At 36.9% G+C, this 21,693-nt stretch overlaps 2 protein-coding genes across 2 annotated transcripts in view; one reads left to right on the top strand and one right to left on the bottom strand.

The window, feature by feature from the left end:
- Znf527 (zinc finger protein 527) overlaps positions 1-12,631 on the top strand; it is a 35,841-nt gene extending 23,210 nt beyond the window's left edge. Inside the window, exons 5-6 of the mRNA XM_026379271.2 lie at positions 267-362; positions 10,599-12,631. Coding sequence (XP_026235056.2) covers positions 267-362; positions 10,599-12,175 — 1,673 coding nt within the window. The 3' untranslated portion in view covers positions 12,176-12,631. The remainder of the gene's footprint in view (positions 1-266; positions 363-10,598) is intronic.
- The window catches only part of LOC113175100 (zinc finger protein 569-like), a 127,150-nt gene that overhangs the window by 52,482 nt on the left and 52,975 nt on the right, over positions 1-21,693 (bottom strand). The window lies entirely within an intron of this gene.

The following is a 21,693-nucleotide window of genomic DNA, read 5'->3' on the forward strand; positions in this document are numbered from 1 at the left end:
GAAACAACAGTAGGTCTGAGTTGGGGCCTGAGAATTTGCATTTCAAATTAGTGCCCAGGTGATGGCTACTTCTGTTGTAGAGCTTTGAGAGCCACTGCTATGGAATAAGCTTCACCTTCCTAATCCTACGTACAAGCACCATTCCATTCTTTGACCCTTAAAGGTCATTTCTTGCCTGATGATCAAGAAATTGGGTCTGGGACCTGGAACAACTGCAGCATGTTGATTTGTCTCTCTGGCTTTCATTTTTCTTACCCTATAAATAGGCCTCTCCATTTCTAAGCCCAACATGATCTCCTTATTGGAGCAAGGAAAGGAACCTTGGATGGTGGAAAGAAAGATGTCACAAGATCAGTGTGCAGGTGAGTGACAGATAACTGGGCAGAGAAGGCCATTGTAAGGTATCCACACAAGTGGTCCTGAGGAGGCTTCCCTGAACTTCAGGTGGCAAGGAAACCTCTTTAGCATGTGCTCCCCTAGAAACCTCAACTTGACCTTGGGGTTTTTCCTTTCAATTTTATCACATTTTATTTTCTAGTCTTTTACCTGTACTCTAAATCTTAATCCTTTCCTTTTCTTTTTCTCTATTGTGGTCAGAATTGCATACTTTTCTAGATTTGCTTTTTTTGACCTTTTACTTTTGTCAAAAATGTTATTAAAGATATACATGCACGCTCTTTAGAAAAAAACCCAGTAGTTTGACAAAGCTAGTTTTCTTAAAAAAAAAATTGGATTTATCTGATATTTTCTTATGATTAGGTTGAGTATGCATATTTTTAAAGAATACCACAGAAATAATATTGTGTCCCTCAGTACATCATATCAAAGAATTTACAATGTTGATGTGCCTTATTATCTATGATACTAACTTTGCTTGCCTAGTGAGGGTGGTGTCTACTTGTTTTTTCCATTATAAAGTTCTTATTTTTCTATTAATAATTAATAACTATCTTGTAGAAAATACTTTGAAACTATTCAACTTTTCATAAAACTTTTGCTTATTAATTTTAGCACCACAGGAATATGTATATTCGTATATATCTGTCTATACACATATAAAAAATAGGATCATTCTGTGTGGAAGAACTGTTTCTTCTCCCCCATTTTATTATGAATTCAATTATATTTGTAGATTTATGTATTTTTTCTATGAAATAAAGACTTCATAGAATTTAAAGAGATTCATCTTTATATTGCTAGATTTATGGATTTTTTCCTATGGAGTTAAATCCAATGAATCATTATTTTGTTGCTCAGTTTGTTCCAGTTTTGGCCATCAGAATCTCCATGTTGGTTCCTGTGAGCTTTTCACATGTTCCCCTCCATTTTTTGAGCACTTCCTTCCTTCTGGCACTACAGAGTATCCCAGGTTCATTTTGTTTTCCTTGCCCAGCCTTGAATCTGTCACTTCTCCAAGAAACCTGGTTCTTTTTGTTGGGAAATGGTGTTTAGAAACCAAAATCTGGATTGTAGATGTGCTCATTGCTGTCAGGCCATCACAGCAGATAGAGATAGGAAATAAGTGCATGTATATACATAAACTTCTATTTTTATTTCTGCCTCTGTCTCTTTATATATTAAAACTCTTCATTTATATTAGTAATTAGATTCTAGTGTAACTCCAAGCTGAGGTAATTGTAGCCTTCCTCTTTTACTTATTTGTAATTTCCTTTTCTGACAATGATAAACAATATATTTACTTACTTGCTCAATTTTAGTATACATGTGAACTATATATACTAATTTTTCTAGTTTATTCATCTGAGATATAAATTTACTCATTTGATTCAAACATTTTAGTATATACATAAAATATATTCCCTAAATTTTCTAACTTATTCATCTGTAAAATACAAATTTCCTAACTACATTCAAACTACGGATGTATGCGAAGTTTCTTGTATCTTATTTGCAACACATTTTTGGGGAGTTAGGTTATTTGTCTTTATTTATTTGTAGAACTTTTTAAAATATATTGAGTATTATTAATTTTTCTATAGAAAACGTGTTTGTTTTCTTTTCCCAGAATGTCTCTTGCCTTTTCCCAGAATGTGTCGTGCCTTTTAAATTGTGATTTCTTTTCAAAAATAGAAATTTTTAATGTTAATGTCAGATCTGTCTTTTTCTTTATAGTTCATCCTTTGTAGCCTCATTTACTAAATCTTCCCCTAGTAACTAGGGTCATAAAAATATTCTGTTTGGTTTTTTGCAGTACCAGATATTGAACCCAGGGGTACCCTACCACTGAGCTACACTCCTAGCCTTTTTTATTTTTTATTTTGAGATAGGGCCTTGCTAAGTTGCTGTGGCTGGCCTTGAATTTGTGATTCTCCTATCTTAGCCTCCCAAGTCACTGGGATTACAGGCCTCTGCCATCGTACCCAGCTCAGCCCTTTCTTCTTTTTTTTTTAAGAGGGTGGGGGGAGAAATTTAATATTTATTTATTTATTTTTAGTTCCCGGCAGACTCAACATCTTGTTTGTATGTGGTGCTGAGGATCGAACCCGGGCCGCATGCATGCCAGGCCAGCACGCTACCGCTTGAGTCACATCCCCAGCCCCACCTTTATTCTTATTTTTTATTTTGAGACTGTCTTACTAATTTGTCTGGGCTGGCCTCAAGCTTGTGATGCAATCTATCTCAGCTTCCCAAGTAGTAGGGATTACTGGCAGACACCACTGTACCCCACTCTCTTGTATTATTTTTAATAGTTTTAAGGTTTTTGTTTTTCACTCTTAGGCCTATAATCTCTATGGACTTTAATTTTTAAATATGGTGTGTGAATTTATTGACTAATGCATTTCTTCACTGATAGATGATAATGCTGCCTTCATCTGCATGCCAAGTTCTTATATTTGTGTGATTCTTACATCTGCCCTCTTCTTTTCATTCCACTGTTTATTTCTAAATCAGTGCTACACTGTTTTCCTTACTATGTAGCTTAATATTCTTTTAGTGTTCTAAGTGGTTATCACTGGCAAGTAGAGCAAATATTAATTTGCATGTATTCATCTCTATCTAGCCAGCTTGTTGTACTGTTTTATTCACTTCTCTGAATTTCTTAGAGTATGCTTCTTGCTTTAACAAAGTCTTAGTGAATAAAAATGTAAAGATTTTTTTTTTTGGGGGGGACATGTTATAATCCAGTATGCCATTATCTGGGGCCTCTGCTGCATGCCGTCATTTAGATTGACATTCAGATCCCTTTCGTCTGTTGGGATCATCATGTCCTTGGAATCTTATACTAAAGCCAGCAAGGCAGAGAGGGAGGAAGAGAAAGAAAAAGGGCATGGGGCAGGGCCGGGGGCAGAAGGTAGATTAAGGCATACATACACACAAAAAGAGAAACAAGATAAAAATGAATGGATGTTGAGGGATCTCTCAGGACATTTTCAATGGGCCAACTTGGAATTGACATTTGTGATGTCTATCTCTTCTGATTTGCCAAAACTTAGTCATATGGCTACAAGAGAAAGTTGGCTGATGCAATTTTTGTGTATCTAGGAGGAAAAGGAAAAATATTTACTACATATGTTTTCCTTTAAAATATTTTTATCTTCCTTTACTTTTTTTCCCTTTTGACTATCTCAGTTTCCTTATCTGTGTCTTACAGGTGCAGTTTTTATTCTTTCTGACATTAAGGAATTGTTTCCATCTTAAATGTGTACACACAAACACATACACACACATATATGTAAACATTTAAAATAGCAAGGTATTTTCTATTTTAATATATTTCCAGCATCTTTGAAGTGATTAATTTTTCTCTAATGTTTTTTTCTTCTATAAAAACTTAAAGAGCCAGGTGCAGTGGTGCACACCTGTAATTCTAGCTACTTTGGAGGCTCAGGCAGGAGGACCAAAATTCAAGACCAGCTTTGGCAACTTAGGGAAACCTAAGAAACATAGTGAGACCCTATTTCAGAACTAAATAATAAATAGGGATGGGGATATAACTCAATGAAAAAGCACCCCAATTTTTTAATCCTTAGTACCAAATAAATAGAAAAAGACTTATAGAAGAGAAATTCTATAATAATTTATCACGATGTTTTTTTCTTGCCAAACTGTTCTTGCCTTTCTGAATTGCATATTTGATCATGTGGATTATTAAAATTAATAAAATATTCAATTTTTAATATGTAAGAATTTTGGTGATTGATCTGGTATCATAACAGTGAAATAAACTAGTGGAACAGTATAGAAAATATAGAGAGCATAAGAACAATGAGTAGATCAGTGAAATGACACTCAGGTTTATATGAGAATTTATAGTAAGAAAGGGTAGCTTTTCAAATCAATGAGGCAAAGAGTTTCTTAAAAGTTATAAATAATATTTGTATAATACTAGATTTTAGAAAGTTGTTCCTAGAATGACATCAAAGCCAGCATCTATAATGGAAAAAGTGAGAGCTTTAAGTTTACATAATTAAATTTTTTTATCAAAGCACTGTAAATGAAGGGGACATAAAACAATAAAAAGTGGTGAAAAGGGAAAATATTTACATAGGCTTAATGCCCTAAATATATAAGTAACTTCTATAAATCACCTAGAAGATATATGGTTCAATTATGCAAAATACATCATAATATATATAAAAGATATATAAATTTGCATAAAAAGATACTCAATTTTATAATCAAAATTATAAGAACAGAGAGGTACTTTTTACTTATGTAGGCAATGATTTTAAGATGATGTTAGCCAGTGTGGGTGGGTTTTGAGATGTGCTCTTTCTATACTGTTGATAAATTTTTTAGAAGGCAGTTTGAGAGAATATTAATATTTTCAATATGTACAATTTAATTTAATTTAATGTTTCTACTTTTAGAAATGGATCTTGGAGAAATGCAAAATTATACAAAATCACATTATTAGAAGTTGCTTATTTTATTTCCTTTTTTCCCTATTATTTTTATTGGGGCATTATAGTTATATGTAATGTTTGGGATTTGTTATGTATTTGTACATGCACACAAATATTACAATATAATTTATCGAAGATCATTCCCCAGTATTTGATTTCTTTTTCATTTTAGGAATAATTTATTTTTAGTTGCTTATGGACTTTTATTTATTTATATGTGGTGCTGAGAATCAAACCCAATGCCTCACACATGCTAGGCAAGCACTCTACCACTGAGCTAAAGCCCATGCCCCCAGTATTTGATTTCTAAATGGTTAATTTTTTTCAAGTGTTGACTGCAAGGAGTAATAAAAACACATATTTAAAAATACATGTTTCACATTAAGATACATATGTAAAGATATATATATATATATATGAGGTATATGTATCTTCATGTTTATGTTAAGCATGTAATTATAAACACCAAGTACAACTGAACTAAATATTATATGTTTAACTTTAAAACATAAATGAATATTCACTAGCTTTTTTAAAAAAGTTTTTTTGTACTTGTGTCTGGACACAATGCCTTTATTTGTTTATTTTTATATGGTGCTGAAGATCAAAACTAGGCAAGAACTCTGCCACTGAGTCACAGTACCATGCCCTCACTAGCTTTTATTTTTGTTTTTGTTTTGGTTTTTTGGTGCTGGGGATTGAACCTATGGCCTTATACATTCTAAGCATCTGCTCTACCACTGAGCTACAACTCAAGCTCCTTCATTAGCCTTTTGGTATAGTGCCAGTGCTTTTTATTTGAATATGGTCTGTTGATTGGAATTCAGCTTTCATTTTTCTTATATAAACTACACTCATCATGTATGATTTCCATTGCAAAACACAAACCGATGTGGGTACAGAATTTTTGTAGAGTTAGTTTTTATCAGGCATTTACAATTTTATTTTTTACCTAATTCAAAAACAAGTTTTAAGCAACTTGCTTCTGCTCTATTTTTCTAAAGCTTTTAACGGTTTTCATTAAAACAATTTTCTTTTAGCACTCAATTAATTAAATATTTAAGCACATAATTATAAACACTAAATACAACTGAACTACATAAATTGAGGGCAGAACTGATTGTTGGCTTGTAAGTAACTGAGTTTGGGGGATACAAGTGCAAAAATCTATTATTAGTTGTTTTATTACCTGAAGTATGGCTCAATCAGCCTTTGAACGAGATAGTTTTATTGATGCTGACACTGAGAGATATCTATAGTGTTTTATGGGAGGAAAAAGCAGGTTGTAAATAGTATGTATGTAAAAATTGTATATATTTGTCTGTACAGGGAAAGAGAATTCTAGGAGGATATTAAATGTTGACATCAGCTAACAATGGTCGTGGTTTTGGAGGATATTTTGAAAGAATCTTCTTTGTAGATTTTTAAAATTTTGTGAGTATTTTATTTGTTTAAAAAGAAAAATATTAAGGAGCAGCTCTAATGCTGATTCTTAGTTGTAGTGCCTAGACAGATTCAGAATGACAGGGAAATCCTTCCATGTATCATTCTCCCTGTGAGATTCCCTTCAACCAAATGCAGTTCACAGGTTCAGGCTCTGTGTTAGTTACTCTATTCTCTGTGTCACATGAGTATTTATGCTTCAAGTGAGTTTCTCTTGACATTTTCCACAATGTTGGTGACTTTTACAAGTCACCTTGGTTTCACCCTTTCACAAGATGATGGGAGGAAAGTATAAAATACAATGTCTTGGGCCATATTATTCATTCTAGAAACCTCTTTTTTCTTCAGAATTTTCTTTTATATTATTGATCATTTTGACCATGTGTTCTTTAATTTTCTAAGTTCAGAAATAAAATCCTTGCAGAATTCTGATTGATATTTACCTGGCTTAATTAACATGAGGTAAAAGTATGCACACATTACTTTTTTTCTTTTGGTGCAGTTTGTTTGTTTAAATCTTCTTTCACATACATATAACATTTTATAGAACCTTTTTAGTGTTCCTGCAAACCATACACCCTTCTCTCTTATAATTACTTATATGTCATTTCTAATCTTTCCTTACTGCCTTTACTTCAAGTTCGTTCCCACTGTCTTGCCACTTGCAGAGTAGCTTCTGCCCCTCTATAGAGTTTGACTAAATCCAGGTACTTTGCTTCGTTTTTATACTCCTCAGCTTACTGAGATGCATAAGGTAGTTCTGACCATTATCTTTTTTCTCTTTTCAAAACTCTTTTCTGATTTTTTTGTGCCTTTAACTGACTCCTGTCCCTACTTTTCTGTCTTTCCTTATTAACCATAAGATCATCATCACATTAACTTGGATCTCTCTCCAGTGCTAATAAGATTTTCTGTAATGATGGAAATAATATATGACTGTGCTTTCCAGTACAGAAGCCACTAGCCACATTGGCCAGCCACATTGTGTCTAGTGTGATTGAGGAGATGAATTTTTAAGTTTTTAATTTTAATTAAATATTTAAATGCCACATATAGCTAGTGGCTGCTATATTGGGCAGTATCGCCCTACATAGTCTTTTAAAGAAGGGGACTGAATCTGTAAGTCTGTGTCATTGGTTTGGCTACTCTTTGCAACAAAATTTGATGTTAGCAATGAATTTTCTTTTCCTTCTTAAGATTTCCCCGCAAGTCCCAGACTTTTCTCCCCAGACTTCCCACCAAAATCTCCTGAGTTTCATGCCAGTAATGTAATGATTATTTACTTTTTCAATATAGTTGTCCTTTAGTGCCTGCAGGTTTTTGGACCCAGGTCCTCTGTGGATTCCAAAACACATGGAAACTCAAATCCTTTATATAAAATTATATAGTATTTGCATATCACTTATGCATATCCTCATATAATTTGAATCATCTCTATATTACTTATAATGCCTAATACAATATAATGCTATGTAAATAGTTGTTGGAGTATATTGTTTGGCAAACAATGTCAAAAATGTCTACGAATGTTTAGTACAAATACATTTTTTCTAATATTTCAATCCACAGTTAATTGAATCCATGGATGTGCAACCTGCAGATACAGAGGGCTGGCTGTATATCAGTTTGTCTGTTGTCCACCAGATCAGCATATGGGAGACTAGGTCCATGATATAGTAAGAACTTTTCCTCTTCTAATGTCTTAGATCAGCCTACTTACTGTATGGTTCTAATTGGATTCCAAAGTTGATCATACTGTGATTCTAACTTCCATCCAGTTATACAATATAACTAGCTGGGAATTACATATCTCTAATATCAATAACATTGCCTGGATTCATTTTAACCCTAAAGAGTTTACTTTTCCTATTTTTTGTCTTGTCACTTGACAGCCTGTTGCATAATCCCTATTCAAACATTGATGTAATAATAATATCTGAGTCTACTAGTGATGTGGGTACAAGAGTTACTGAGTACTGAATTATTTTATGATAAGTATCACTAAGTATCTGTAATAAGCCCAACGCTGGTGGATGTGTTATAAATATTCTTGTTCTCTTATCATTCTTGCAAGGTAACTTCATTTTGTCAAATAGAAAACTGAGACTCAAGAAGTAGGTTAATCAGTTTGTTGAGGGTAGCTACCTAGATACAGAGATAGGATTCAATCCCATCCTTGTCTGGCCCCAAAGAGTGTGTTGTTTTACTGTGCCACATGGGTGTCCATTTGATTCTTTTCCATTTTACCTGAAACCATATTTCCTTTTTCTCCTCAGTTACTGATGTAGGTGAATTTCCTTTTCTTTTTTGCTAAATGCTATTATGACATCATTGGCTCCTAAGTATTTCTCTACTCCATCAAAGTGAATATGTCTTCCACACATACAATTATTATTTCCTGCTCTCTACTTTCCCCAGGACATTCTCCCATGAGGAATTCATTCCCTTTCAGTATTCATATGCCTTTTTTTAAGTGGTTGGAGTTCTAGGCACCTCAGAATCTCCCAGGTTGAAAAATACCTGTAGTCTTCTCCCTTTAGGCTTCTTTTACTTGGCATTACATTTAGACATTGTATAAACATTTTTATTTTATAAATTTGTCTGGAGTAAAATTTGTTATTGGTAAGAAGGAATATAATGGGCTTGGACATTGCTCTCCTATAACAGGACAGGAAGTCTGGGAGAATGGGTAAGCGAACAAAAAGAAAGAATGAAGAAAGAATGAACAACGTTAAGTACCTACAGGAAAATAAGTGAGCAAAGCCCTCTCAGGCCTGGGCTTATATAGGGGCCCATGTAGGAGAGGATCCAAGGCTGTGCACAGGAGAACTGACGAGGTTGGGGGCTTTTCCTGGGTGGTGGATGTGTTGGAAAGAAGGAAGATGCAGACACAGACATCTTCTATTTTTTGACTTTCAGTTTTGTGCTTCCATAGTCTGGAGGAAGATTTCCTTTTCAACAGATGGGAAACTGTTTTGGGGGAGAGTTCATCTCATTAACCCCAACATGCTAATATGTGCAGTTCTAAAATAATCCTACATTATATCCTAATTTGAAAATGGCTCAGTTAGTAAAATAGTTGTCATATTTTAGAAGTCTGATCATAACCTTGAAAACCAAGCTATAGCCTCCAGAAATTATTCTTTAGTGAATTCTGATGTCTTTTTTTCTTAACATCTATTCTAATGATGATCTATCTCATATTAGCTAGTCTTGCATTATGTATCATGTTGAATCATTGTATGCACAAGTTTTATCTCTCTTTTTAGAGTTTATAAAAGGGAGGACACTATCTCAGACTTTTTTCCCCTCTACTAGGTCCTAGGCATATAGTCATAGATTCTGTATATTTAATATATTGTCTAAAATTAAATTAAATTAAAATTAAGTTAATTAAAATTAAATTAAATTAAAAGGATTTTCTTATTTTCCTCTTTTTTGAGGTGATTTTTTAGAAAAGCTTTCCTTTCACCTTGGTTCAACTAAGATCCTTTCCTGAAAGTATTGTCTACTTGGCAGGCATCATTTTTCTCTTGATGAGAAAAACTGATAATCTTATTTCTTCTAGATACTTTAGAAAACAACAATAATTTTCCTCTGGACCCTGGTAAAATCTTAGAAGTTTTTGGGCAGCATTAGTGGAAAATATTACAAGATATTAATCTAGCAGCATCCATTCATCAAGATGTCATTGCTCCAGGCATGATATGCCACCGTAAGAAGAAAAAGGAATAAATATAAGTCCATACCCTCGTGGAACTTTCAGTCATATGAATATCAGTGCAGGGTGGACTGGAGTCTTTAAAGACTAGAGGCAGAGAAAACAAGCAAGGCTTAATCAGGGCTGGGGCTGTGGTTCACCAGTAGAGTACTCTCTTCGCCATGGGAGACCCTGGGTTTGATCCTCAGCAAAAAATAAATAAGTGAAAAAAAATATTTAAAAAATAAGGAAAATAAAGGTATTGTGTCCAACTACAACTACAAAATAAATATTAAAAAAGACTTAATCAGTCATCCTCAATTCCTTACCTTTCTGGCATTTAGCTTTGTCTGCCTCTTATGCCCTACTTTGTACCTGATTTGCTATCACTACCTCCCCAACACATATGCTGTCTTTGATCAACCTCTTTATTCTTTGTATTTTGTTCATATTGCATGGCCATATTTGGGAGATGCTAGAACCATGTACTTTATTCCTTCTTTTCCCTCAATTAAATTTTCCCTAAAGGTTCCTTTCTCCTAGAAAAGTGAAAAAAAGAAGACATTTATTTTCTTGATATTTTTCAGACTGGGAGTCATGGTGTGAAATGAAGGAATTGTCTCCAAAATTGTTCATTGATGAGGAAGAAATATCCCAGTGCATGGTAACAGAAAGACTCACAAGTCATGGCCTTGAATGCTGCAGTTTCAGAGAAGGCTGGAAATATGAGGGGTTTGAGTGGTATCGGGGAAATCAGGAGAGCCATTTCAGGCAAATGACAACTCTTAAGGACATCTCTACTGGGAAAAGACACAATGAATATAATTATTCTGGGAGAAGCCTCCCCCTGAAGTCAGTACTGTTAGCACAACAGAGAATTCCCACAGTAAAACAAGCCCATAAATTTGATATATATGATAAATTCTTCACCCAAAATTCAGTTATAATTGAATATGAAAGACTCCATGCTAAGAAGGAATCTTTGACAGGTAATGAATATGAAGAATTGAATCAAATTACTCACTTTAATAAAGATACACGAATTCCTTCTGGTGAGAAACCTTATAAAACTAATAATTTTTCAAATTTCTTAAGTATCCACTCATTATTTACTGAACATCCAACTCAACGTAATCATTTTGGAAAATTACCCCATGAATATGATGAATGTGGTGAAGTCTTAAGCTGTTACTCATTCTTTAATCAACCTCAGAGAATTCACAGTGGAGAGAAAGCATGTGCATGCAATGACTGTGGGAAAGCCTTTAGCCATGACTTCTTTCTCAGTGAACACCAAAGAACTCATATTGGAGAGAAGCCATATGAATGTAAAGAATGTAACAAAGCCTTCAGGCAGAGCGCTCACCTGGCTCAGCACCAGAGAATCCACACGGGAGAGAAACCCTTTGCATGCAATGAATGTGGGAAGGCCTTTAGCCGTTATGCCTTCCTTGTTGAACATCAGCGAATTCACACAGGAGAGAAACCATATGAATGTAAGGAGTGTAACAAAGCCTTCAGACAGAGTGCACACCTTAATCAGCACCAGAGGATTCACACTGGAGAGAAACCCTATGAATGTAATCAGTGTGGAAAGGCCTTCAGCAGACGCATAGCCCTCACTCTTCATCAAAGAATTCACACAGGAGAGAAACCCTTCAAATGTAATGAGTGTGGGAAGACTTTTGGCTATCGCTCACACCTTAATCAACATCAGAGAATTCATACCGGAGAAAAGCCCTATGAGTGCATCAAGTGTGGCAAGTTTTTCAGGACTGACTCACAGCTTAATCGACATCATAGAATTCATACTGGAGAGAGACCATTTGAATGCAGTAAATGTGGGAAAGCCTTCAGTGATGCTTTAGTTCTAATTCACCATAAGAGAAGCCATGCAGGAGAGAAACCCTATGAATGTAGCAAATGTGGGAAGGCCTTCAGTTGTGGCTCCTACCTTAACCAACACCAGAGAGTTCATACAGGAGAGAAACCCTATGAATGTGATGAATGTGGGAAGGCTTTCCATCAGATCTTGTCCCTTAGACTACACCAGAGAATTCATGCTGGAGAGAAACCCTATAAATGTCATGAATGTGAGGATAATTTTAGCTGTGCCTCAGCTCTCAGACGACATCAGCGAATTCATAATAGAGAAACACTATGATAATAACAAATATAGGAAAGAAATCATTTAGTCACCATCCAGTCCTTATCGAATATCAGTGAATTCTGTTTGATTAGTAAAGTCTACTATGTAGTCCATATGAAAAAGCCTTTAGTTCACCATCATCCATTATTTGAAATGACTGGAGTAGTAGACTTTCTCCCCTGCTCAGTACCCCACCCTCAATGCTTATGATTCTGATGAAACTGTTATTCAAGGACAGCAGTAGATTGGTCACAGGCTGACCAATTATTTCCCCTCAACCTAGCTATTAATAAAATAGCCCCTTCTGGACCAATACAGTCCTTGAAGTATTGTTAAGAGTAGTAAAAAAGATAATTTCTATTTTTGGAATTTCAAGCTTTGAGGATTTAATGGGGTTAAAAACTCACCAGTAGCCTTTGCCATCCCATGTGGAAAGCCTTCCCAAAGAAATTTCTAATAGAGGAAAATGGACATGAGAAACAGAAATCTGATGACATTGTTTGATCTGGAACCAGTCATACATGTTGACTGCACATCCTTTACTTTTGTTTTCATGATTCAATAAATTTCCTTTTTTTTTGCTTATGGTAATTTGAATTAGATTTTTGCCTCTTGGAATTAGAATACCAACTCATATACCCTATGTTTGTAATACTTAATCTTTTATATGGCATAAGCCAGGCACAATGGCACATTCCTATAATCCCAGGGATTTAGGAGGCAAAGGATTGAAAGTTCAAGGCTGGCCTCAGCAACTTAGGGAGAGCCTGTTTCAAAATAAAAGAGAAAGGGCTAGGGATGAAGCTCAGTGGTAATGCACCTCTGGGATTAATTCACAGTTCAAGAAAAAATATAGGGCTTATCCAAAGGAGAAACATCATATAACAATTATGTGAAAATTGAGTACACAACCTTCTGTAAGCTGAGATAATTGTTAAAATTTGTTGATAAAAATTTAATGTGAAGCTGGAGTTGTAGCTCAATGGTATGGCTCTTTTTTGGAATGTTTGAGTCCCTGGGTTCGAGCGATCCTCAGCACCATGTTAAAAAAAAAAAAAAAGATTGACAATTAAAAAAATTAAAAATTTAGTGGATAATAGTCTTTTTCACAAAAAGGGTGAAAACTTTAAAATTCCTTAATAGGCTTTCCATAAAGGAGTTAAAATAGTTTGTAGAAATGACTCAACATAGGCCTGTAAAGAAAGACCAGAATCTAAGAGAATTATGAATCCATCGATTGAATGAATGACTCCCATCTTAAGGGAATTACTTGATTTTCTTCTTTCAGTATGGGTTTAAACATGCTATGGACAGAATATGATATGGTAGCATTATAAAAGGGGATTGTTTGTGGGTGGGTTGTAACCTTGATTTATAGATAACTTCTTTGAAATGACAGAAAGAATGAGCCATTTTCAACAAATGATAAGACTTAAGCATTTGATGCCTAAAACTTTTAGACAACAAATCATTACTATTCTTCAGAGTGTTGGGGAGGATGAGTATATGAGATAATATATTCATGTTATATCTTTTTTAAAAATATTTTTTAGTTTTTGATGGGCTTTTATTTATTTATATGTTGTACTGAAAATCAAAGCCAGTGCCTCACACATGCTAGGCAAGCTCACTTCCACTGAGTACAACCCCAGTCCTCATGTTGTATCTTAATGTACATAGGGAAACAAACTTTGGTGAAATGGGAACTTAGTTATTTTGAGCAGTTGGAACCATTTAGAATCTGTGAAAGAATATTTATATTTTAAAAAAAGATTAGAACAGACATCAAGCAAGAATGGAAGATTTATATATGTGCATGGCATGGAGTGAAACTGATTAATATTTTTACAATTTAACAGTCAATTTATACATATTCCAAATTCAGAAAATTAATTTTCTTACTGATAATTTCACTTTATACAACATAAATTACAGATTTAGTATGATTCAGTAATTCAGACCTTAAACAGAAACAAGTATGATTATTAAGCATTGCCCAACTTATATCTAACCTAAAATGGATTAATATCTTATGTTTAATTCATGTCATTTGTCTGTTTTCTATTTCCTAGAGGTACAGGAATACTTATTTTTTGAATACTTAATAATTTTTAAGTATTGAGTAGTAACTTATTTTGGAAAATTTCCCAGGGTGTACAATTATATTATCAGGCTTTAAGAAAAAAGAATAATGACTCCAACCAGTGAAGAGTCTGAATTATTCACTGATTTTTGGTCTAAGTGTGGCAGCTGATTTCTTATTCAGAGGTGACATAAACCCAAGCCTCTGGTTAACCTTTTGTTTCTACAGCTGAACTTCACTTATAATGCGGCTAAATTTTTTTTTACCTGCCTTTTTAGCATAGGTGTTTGTATGTTGTAATCAGAAGTTTCTCTTCATCATGAGGTACAAATTTTGTTTATCTGCAACTATTATTCTTATTATCTCATGTTGATACATTAACTTCATCTTTTGGCATCAGTGGAAATTTATGCTTTATTAGTATGTGATTGCTATTAGGATCCTCTGAAATTTGTGTTTATGTGAGTATTATATGAAGTTGACTTAGGAGTTAAGACCTGAAACAGATAATAGACCCATATGTCCACACTATGTATCTAGACACATATGTAGACATATTTATATACCTTATAAAATTAATGTAAAGGAAATTCATATTGGTGTTTATATACATAGATGTATTTTTGTATTTTTAATATTCTGCTAACTTCATGCTTTTATTATGTCTAGGTATTTGAATATTGCATTTTAACATTTTTATTTTTTATTTAATTTTTAATACATTTTTAGTTGTTGATGGACCTTTATTTTATTCGTTTATTTATATGCAGTGCTGAGAATTGAACCCAGTGCTTCACACATGCTGGGCAAGCGATTTACCACTGAGCCATAACCCCAGCCCAACATTTTTATTTTGAGTCAGATGAATGTGTGACCTTTCACAATCATAACAACTTTTATTTAATTGGATATACTTTTGATGCTAAATTGTCAGGACATAGAAACTCTTGGTCACATTGAGGAAAATGATTCCTTCCTCAGCAGTGCTTGATATCTTGGCATGGATTCTTACTCTCTGGCAATAATTTGTTTTTCTGGACCCATTCTCAGTGTTTCCCATCCAAATTCATGAAGAATTTAGGTTTGGAAAGAACAAGAAGATATAAAATTAGAAATAGGAGTTTCCCCATAAAATAGGAAAATTTTTTTTTCTCTCAGTAAAATATCTGGCTTAGGGGCTGTAGCTCAGTGGCAGAGTGCCTGCTGGGTTTAATTCTGAGCACTGCATATAAATAAATGAATAAAATGAAGGTCCATCAACATCTAAACATTTTTTAAATGACTGTTTGACAACTGATAACTTAAAATTGGTTCAAGTAACTGTAAATGAGCCCCAAGGAAGTGTGACTACATTTCTTCACATGCATGACATATGCTATCTCCCTCATACAGAAGATTTTTTCTTTTCAAAGTATTTCAGATCACTTTTTCTAAGAAAACAATGCAAAACTTTGTGTAGTTTATTATTTTCCATAAAGTCTTGGTCCCTTATGCTGTACTGTGTACATGTGGTACTGGGGATTGAACCCTTGGCTTTGTGTATGCTAGATAAGCACTCTACCCCTGAGCTACATCTCCAGCACTCCTGGGCCCTTTTAGCAGCTCCTATATTTGAATGGTAGGACTGTGCAGGGATTTTTTTTTTTTTTTTTTTTTTTTTTTTTTTTTATTTTTAATATTTATTTTTTCTTAGTTCTCGGCGGACACAACATCTTTGTTGGTATGTGGTGCTGAGGATCGAACCCGGGCCGCACGCATGCCAGGCGAGCGCGCTACCGCTTGAGCCACATCCCCAGCCCATGTGCAGGGATTTTTAACAAATTTGCTGCCATTTTGACCTAACCCTTTTTAGAGACAGCTGGACTAAATGCTTCCACATTGATTTCTAGTGTCTACTTACACATCAATTTGCTATATCTAATAAGATTTTCTTCTTTATTCATAGAGCTCAAAACAAGGGATAATAGATTAGATGGTGGATAAAATTCTTCGAAGCCATGAGATGATTTCCTGTACTTCAGTGATAAGGAGTATGAGTTACCTTCTTGGTCAGCATTTTAAAAGGTATTTTCACAGAAACTCTTCACATATTCTTCCAGAAATAGCAGTGGAAGTATCTGTTTTTTTGATTATTGGCCTAAGTATGGGCTTTGGAATAAGACCTATGTATAGTGTTAACCTTTTAGGTTAGGAGAACTTGGAAGTGATTTTCTTTCTTTCAGGCACAGTTTAGTCATCTGAACAACCAGAATAATTCCAGCCTTTTAAGATTTTGTGAGAATTTCTTCAAAGAATGTAACATATACAAAGAGTTAACACAGAAATTACTAATGATAAAATCAAGCACAGGAAATTGAATGGTCTGAGAGATAGGTGCTAATGGGAGATAAAACTGTGAATTCATCCCTTGTATATGGGTTGAATCCCAAACAATAGTCCTAGGCCCTTCTGTTCAAACCTGAAGTTTCTCAGAGCTCTCTGTGTGATGTGATGATTTCCAATTCTCTACATCAATAACACTTCACTTTCCTTTTAAAAAATCATAGCCATCCTATTATATGTGAAATGATACCTGTGGTTTTGATTTGCATTTCCTAAAGATTAACGAGTTAAACATCTTTTCATATGCTTGTTGGACATTGTATATCTTCTTTGGAGAAATGTCTAGTCCAGTTCTTTGCTCAAATTTTAATTTGGCTGTTTGCCTTGTTCAGTCATAAAGAATCCTTAATATGAATTAGATACTAAATCCTCATCCTGTACTTAGATTTAAGATTTTTTTCCTCCCATTTCTGTAGGTTATCTTTTTACTTTCTTGATAATATCCTGGGTTGCAACTCTAGGAAGTATTGTTTCTGCTTCTGCTGCCCTCCCTGCGGTGTTGGCTTGGATATGAGAATTTTAAGAACCTTCTTGCCCGAAAGATGAAAAACATTAATTCAGGAGGGCAAGGCTATCTTACCAGCTGGGGACTGCCCACCCGTTACGTGAGGGAGGAATAAAGATGTGTTATTCAGGTCACTGTATTTTGGGATCTTTATTATATCAGCTCAATTTACTCCCTAATATATACAATCCAGTGTGCCATACAAATATTACTATTTTCCGCTTGTGTCATGAGGATGGTTGGGAAGAATTGTGACTTCCCAAAATTTTGACTTCTTTTGCTGGCCTCTTCCAGTGCCACCAGGAGAATCTTGGTCAGCTTTTTAAAAGGCATTTGCACAGAAACTCTTCACATATTCTTCCAGAAAGAGCAGTGAAGTATATACCACTGGAAGTAAATACCCACCTAAGTATTTAGCTCATTCTCCTCCCAAATAGACTTTTGCAGAAAAGTTGAGTTTACAGTGGCCATAGGAAGCCATTGTCTTTCCTTGGGCAGCACCTCGGGTATATTTTGGTGAACCCCATTGCTGTAAGTTCCCCCAAAAGCTTCCCTCTGCCAACTCCCCTAGGGACCTAACACCTGTGAAAGTCTGAACCTGCAACTTGGGTGCCCTGACCTAACGTCCCCTCAAGGGTTCTCTTCCTTGGAGACAGGAGTTCCGCCTCCTCCAAGGCGCCAGGCATCTTCATTGTTTCCGCATCTCTCACGAGTCCCGTTCTCTTGCTCCCGTTGATTTGAGGCAAATAATGACCCCGGGAAAACCAAGCCTCCAGACGTTACCTTCCAGCGTCTGGGCCTGGGCCTAACGCAACAAAAGGCCGGAATTAACGTTAACTGGGGTCTGGGCTTGCTGATCCGCTTGGACGAGCCTCGCCAGGGCTCCTCTTCCAGGAGCCTGGGGCTTCCTGGGACAGCGCCCTGGAGCTTGCTGGTGGACACGAGGTCCTTAGAAACCCTGTGGAGCCTTTTCCGCCTCTGCCCAGGTGCCCTCCGCTCCTCCCCTCGCCCCAAATCCCCTCTCGGGGAAAGCAGCCGCTTTGGCGCGTCCCGCTGGACAGTGGGACCGGGCGGGGCCGTCCCCCAGGACGCGGCGCTCCGAGCGTTTCCCGCCCTCCCCGGCCCGAGCTACGCTTCCCAGACGCCACTGCGGCTGATAGTCCCCGCGACGTGGCGGCTCTCTCGGGGCGAGGGAGCGGTTACCGGCGACGTTGGCCCCTGCGGTGGGGCGGGCAGGGCACCAGGTGGGGCGTCAGGGTGCTCCCTGCGGGCCAGCCGTGAGGACCAGGGAGAGTCTGAGCCCGAGTGTCCGTGTCCGCGTGGGTCTGGTTTGGCCGCGCGTCTTCCTTGGCTCTGCGCGGTCCTGCAGGGCCGTGAGGTTTGCACGTGGTCTAATCGTTTGTTCGCGGGAGGCTACGTGGGACCTAGTGTGTGCGTGACGTGACTGTGACTAAGGCGGGATGATCGCGTGCTGTGGGACGCTGCCGTCAGGCTGGTGAGCTGCTGTGACCAAGGGCGGCTGTGCCCCTGTGACAGGGAGCTTTTGCGTGGCTGCTGCTGGAGTAACCCTTAGTAACCTCGAGCTTCTGTGCTGTTAGTAAATAGGAGCATTTTATTTCTCTGCCTCAAATAGTGGCAGACTCTGCCAAAGAAGTGTAGAGTGCCTTAAAAAATCGGCCTCCTCGGGAAGCGCCGAGCATTCATCTCTGTGTTCCTGCCCCTTCCAGTGCCATGCCTTTAGGTTGGTACTAGCAACATCATTGTCTATTGTTGGAGTATGATAGTAGCCTTGCAGAGCCATTTTTTAAGGACTCAGATGTCTACAGCTGTGAATCCCTGCTTCTTTCTTCTCCTTAAAGAATTTCTGGAAAACTCACTTCTGGGAGAGAAGGCAGGATTTTGAATCTCATGTTGAAGTTTCCGAGCACAGAGATGACTTCATGAGTTGCAGACTTGGTCTTGTAATGAGAATCCTTAAATGTGGCTCCATATAACTTAGAAGAGAAGGCAAATATTCTCCTATAGGCGCGTTTTCTTATGGAAAGAAGATTAGTTTGGGAATTGAAGAAACCTGAATTCTATTCTGGGTTTCTTTGCCTATAAACAATATGACTTTAGATAAATTAGCTTAACCTTTCTCGGTATCTATCATCTGTAAAGAGGAGGGAATAGTTAACATTGCACTTCTAGGTCTTTATTTTTTAATTGTTTGAAGATCAGATGAGGTAATAATATATACAAAATCCTTACCTACTTGTTAGTATCATTTAATCATTGCTATTAGCATTATGAAGTTTACTTAAACACAATCCTTGAGCATCTCTGAGGTATATTTGCCTTGTTCAGAAGAGGCAAAGTTGTGTTCTCCCTCTCTTGTATCCTAAGGCAAGTTCTATGGCTTCAAAGCCAGGCACAGCAGCATGCACCAGTGGTCCCAGAGCCAGGAGGCAGGAGGACTGCTTGAGCCCAACAGTTTTGAGTTCAATTTGGGAAACAGTAAAATCCCATCTCCAAAATAGAAAACAAAAAAAAGCAAGCTGTTTCTTAGTTTGAGAGACTCAACCCCAGCTCTGGAGGGTTTACTAGGCTCAGGAATCTTCATATATATGTATCAGAGGCTACGGAAGGAAGCCACAATGAGTTTTAAACTATCTGTAGGGATGTGCTGATTTTGATGAGGTTGTTGTCAACCCAAGTATTATCAGGAGTCTTTGAGAGGAGAAAAAAGATTGCAGTGTTCCTCCCCAGCTTCTGCCCTCACTCCTGGTAACTTCGATGGCTAGAGAAACTCCTGTTCCATCAGTTGAAGTTTGAATTGTCCAAAGTATCCTAATGGAGATGAATCCATTGCCCTTGCTGTGTTCCTTGAACTTTCTGCTGTGATCACTGAATCCAGGCAATAAGGTTAGGTCCTGTGCAAAGTATGCATGTTATACAGCACCGTCAACCTCTACTCCTGTACAGGGCTGTTGAGAACTCCTGATGTAATGGAGATAATTCTGGTATTCTGACATTCTATAGCTCTCTTCCCCTTTCCCACAGGGTTCTAAGGGAGGTAAACACTCTGTGGGGAAGCATGAGGAGCTATGTAAGACATAACAGCTGAATGGATCACAAACCACCCCTGGGCAGAGTGTTTCAGAGTGGAAAGGAGAAAAAGAATGTTTGGGTAAACCAAGATTGGGATGCCTCAGCCATAGCCTAGTCAGGTGACCAACTGGTCCTCCATTTTCTCCACACTTAGTATTTATCAAGATGCACTGCAGTGCTGTTTCTCTTTCATTAGTGTACAGTGTTGAGTGTCCAAATGATTCTAGTGAGGCCAGAATGTCATCCTACTAACAATCTATCTTGATGCCCCTTCTTTAACTGTTATTTTAGTTTTCCATTTTGTTGTTCAATGGTTTCATTAGTTTGTGGGTATGGAGCATGTAAGGTCCAGCACATGGTGGGGATTATGCCCACTGTTGTATCTCTTGTTTGTTAAAATAAGTATACTTTTCTGCCCGAAATCCTTAAAAATACCCAAATGGTAGAGATTTTATCTAAGGTAACTCAGTGGTACCAACATCATATACCATATGCAGATGGTTTTATGATTTAGACATGAGGTGTTCCCTCATATCTCATGTGTGAGAGGCAATGCAAGTATTTTCAGAGATGAAATGACTATAGATTACTCAAGGTGTAACCTAATCAATGGATTAATACATTGATATGGGTTAACTGGGTGGTAATTGTAGGCAGGTAGACGTGTCTGGAGGAAGCAGGTTACTGGAAGAATCCCTTCAGGGTTTATATTTTGTCCTTGATGAGTATAGCTCTCTCTGCTTCCTGTTTGCCATGTGTCCTGAGCTGCTTTCCTCCGCCACACCCTTTCCCTGTGGTGTTCTGCCTCACCTTGGGCCCAGACCAATGCATCAGCTGTCTATGGTCTAAGACTTCTGAAATTGTGAGCCAAAATAAACTTTTCCTCCTCTAAGTTGTTCCTGTTGGGTATTTTAGTATAGCAATGCAAACAGACTAAAACATGAATTTCCAGGTCATAGTAGATGTCAATTCTTGTGAGGCACCAGGAATTCATAACTGGTGTTAAAGGTCCAGTGTGATCAAATGCCAGATCCAAGTTGGGCTGATGCCCTTGCTGTATCCTAATTCTCCATGTTGTATTATGCCAGGGTAACCAGCACCCGGTAAAACAGATTCCTGCTCACAGGTATGAGCCACCTGGGAAAATAAAAAGTCTGAAATAATCAGTAAGAAATAAAGACAAAGCCAGAAATTAGATTTAAAAAAGGGGGCATCTGATGGGTCTTCCAGCCCTGATAGGAACTGGAACTGAATTACTAAAAAGCCCCCAATCCTTTATTTAAGGGGAAGTACATCAAAGGTTTCAGCGTGGCAGGGGTCTTGGAGTAAACAGTTTGTTTGGTGCTTGGCAGGTTATGCCCATCTCTGGATGCCTGTTTGATCCTAGGGCTGTGAGCTAAGGCAGGGTGCCAGCATGCTCTGAGCTTTCTTGAAATGGGGAATCTCACCCAGTAAAAGCAGAAAAGCAGCTTC

Source organism: Urocitellus parryii, chromosome 15 (genome assembly GCF_045843805.1).
Source record: "Urocitellus parryii isolate mUroPar1 chromosome 15, mUroPar1.hap1, whole genome shotgun sequence".
Lineage (NCBI taxonomy): Eukaryota > Metazoa > Chordata > Mammalia > Rodentia > Sciuridae > Urocitellus > Urocitellus parryii.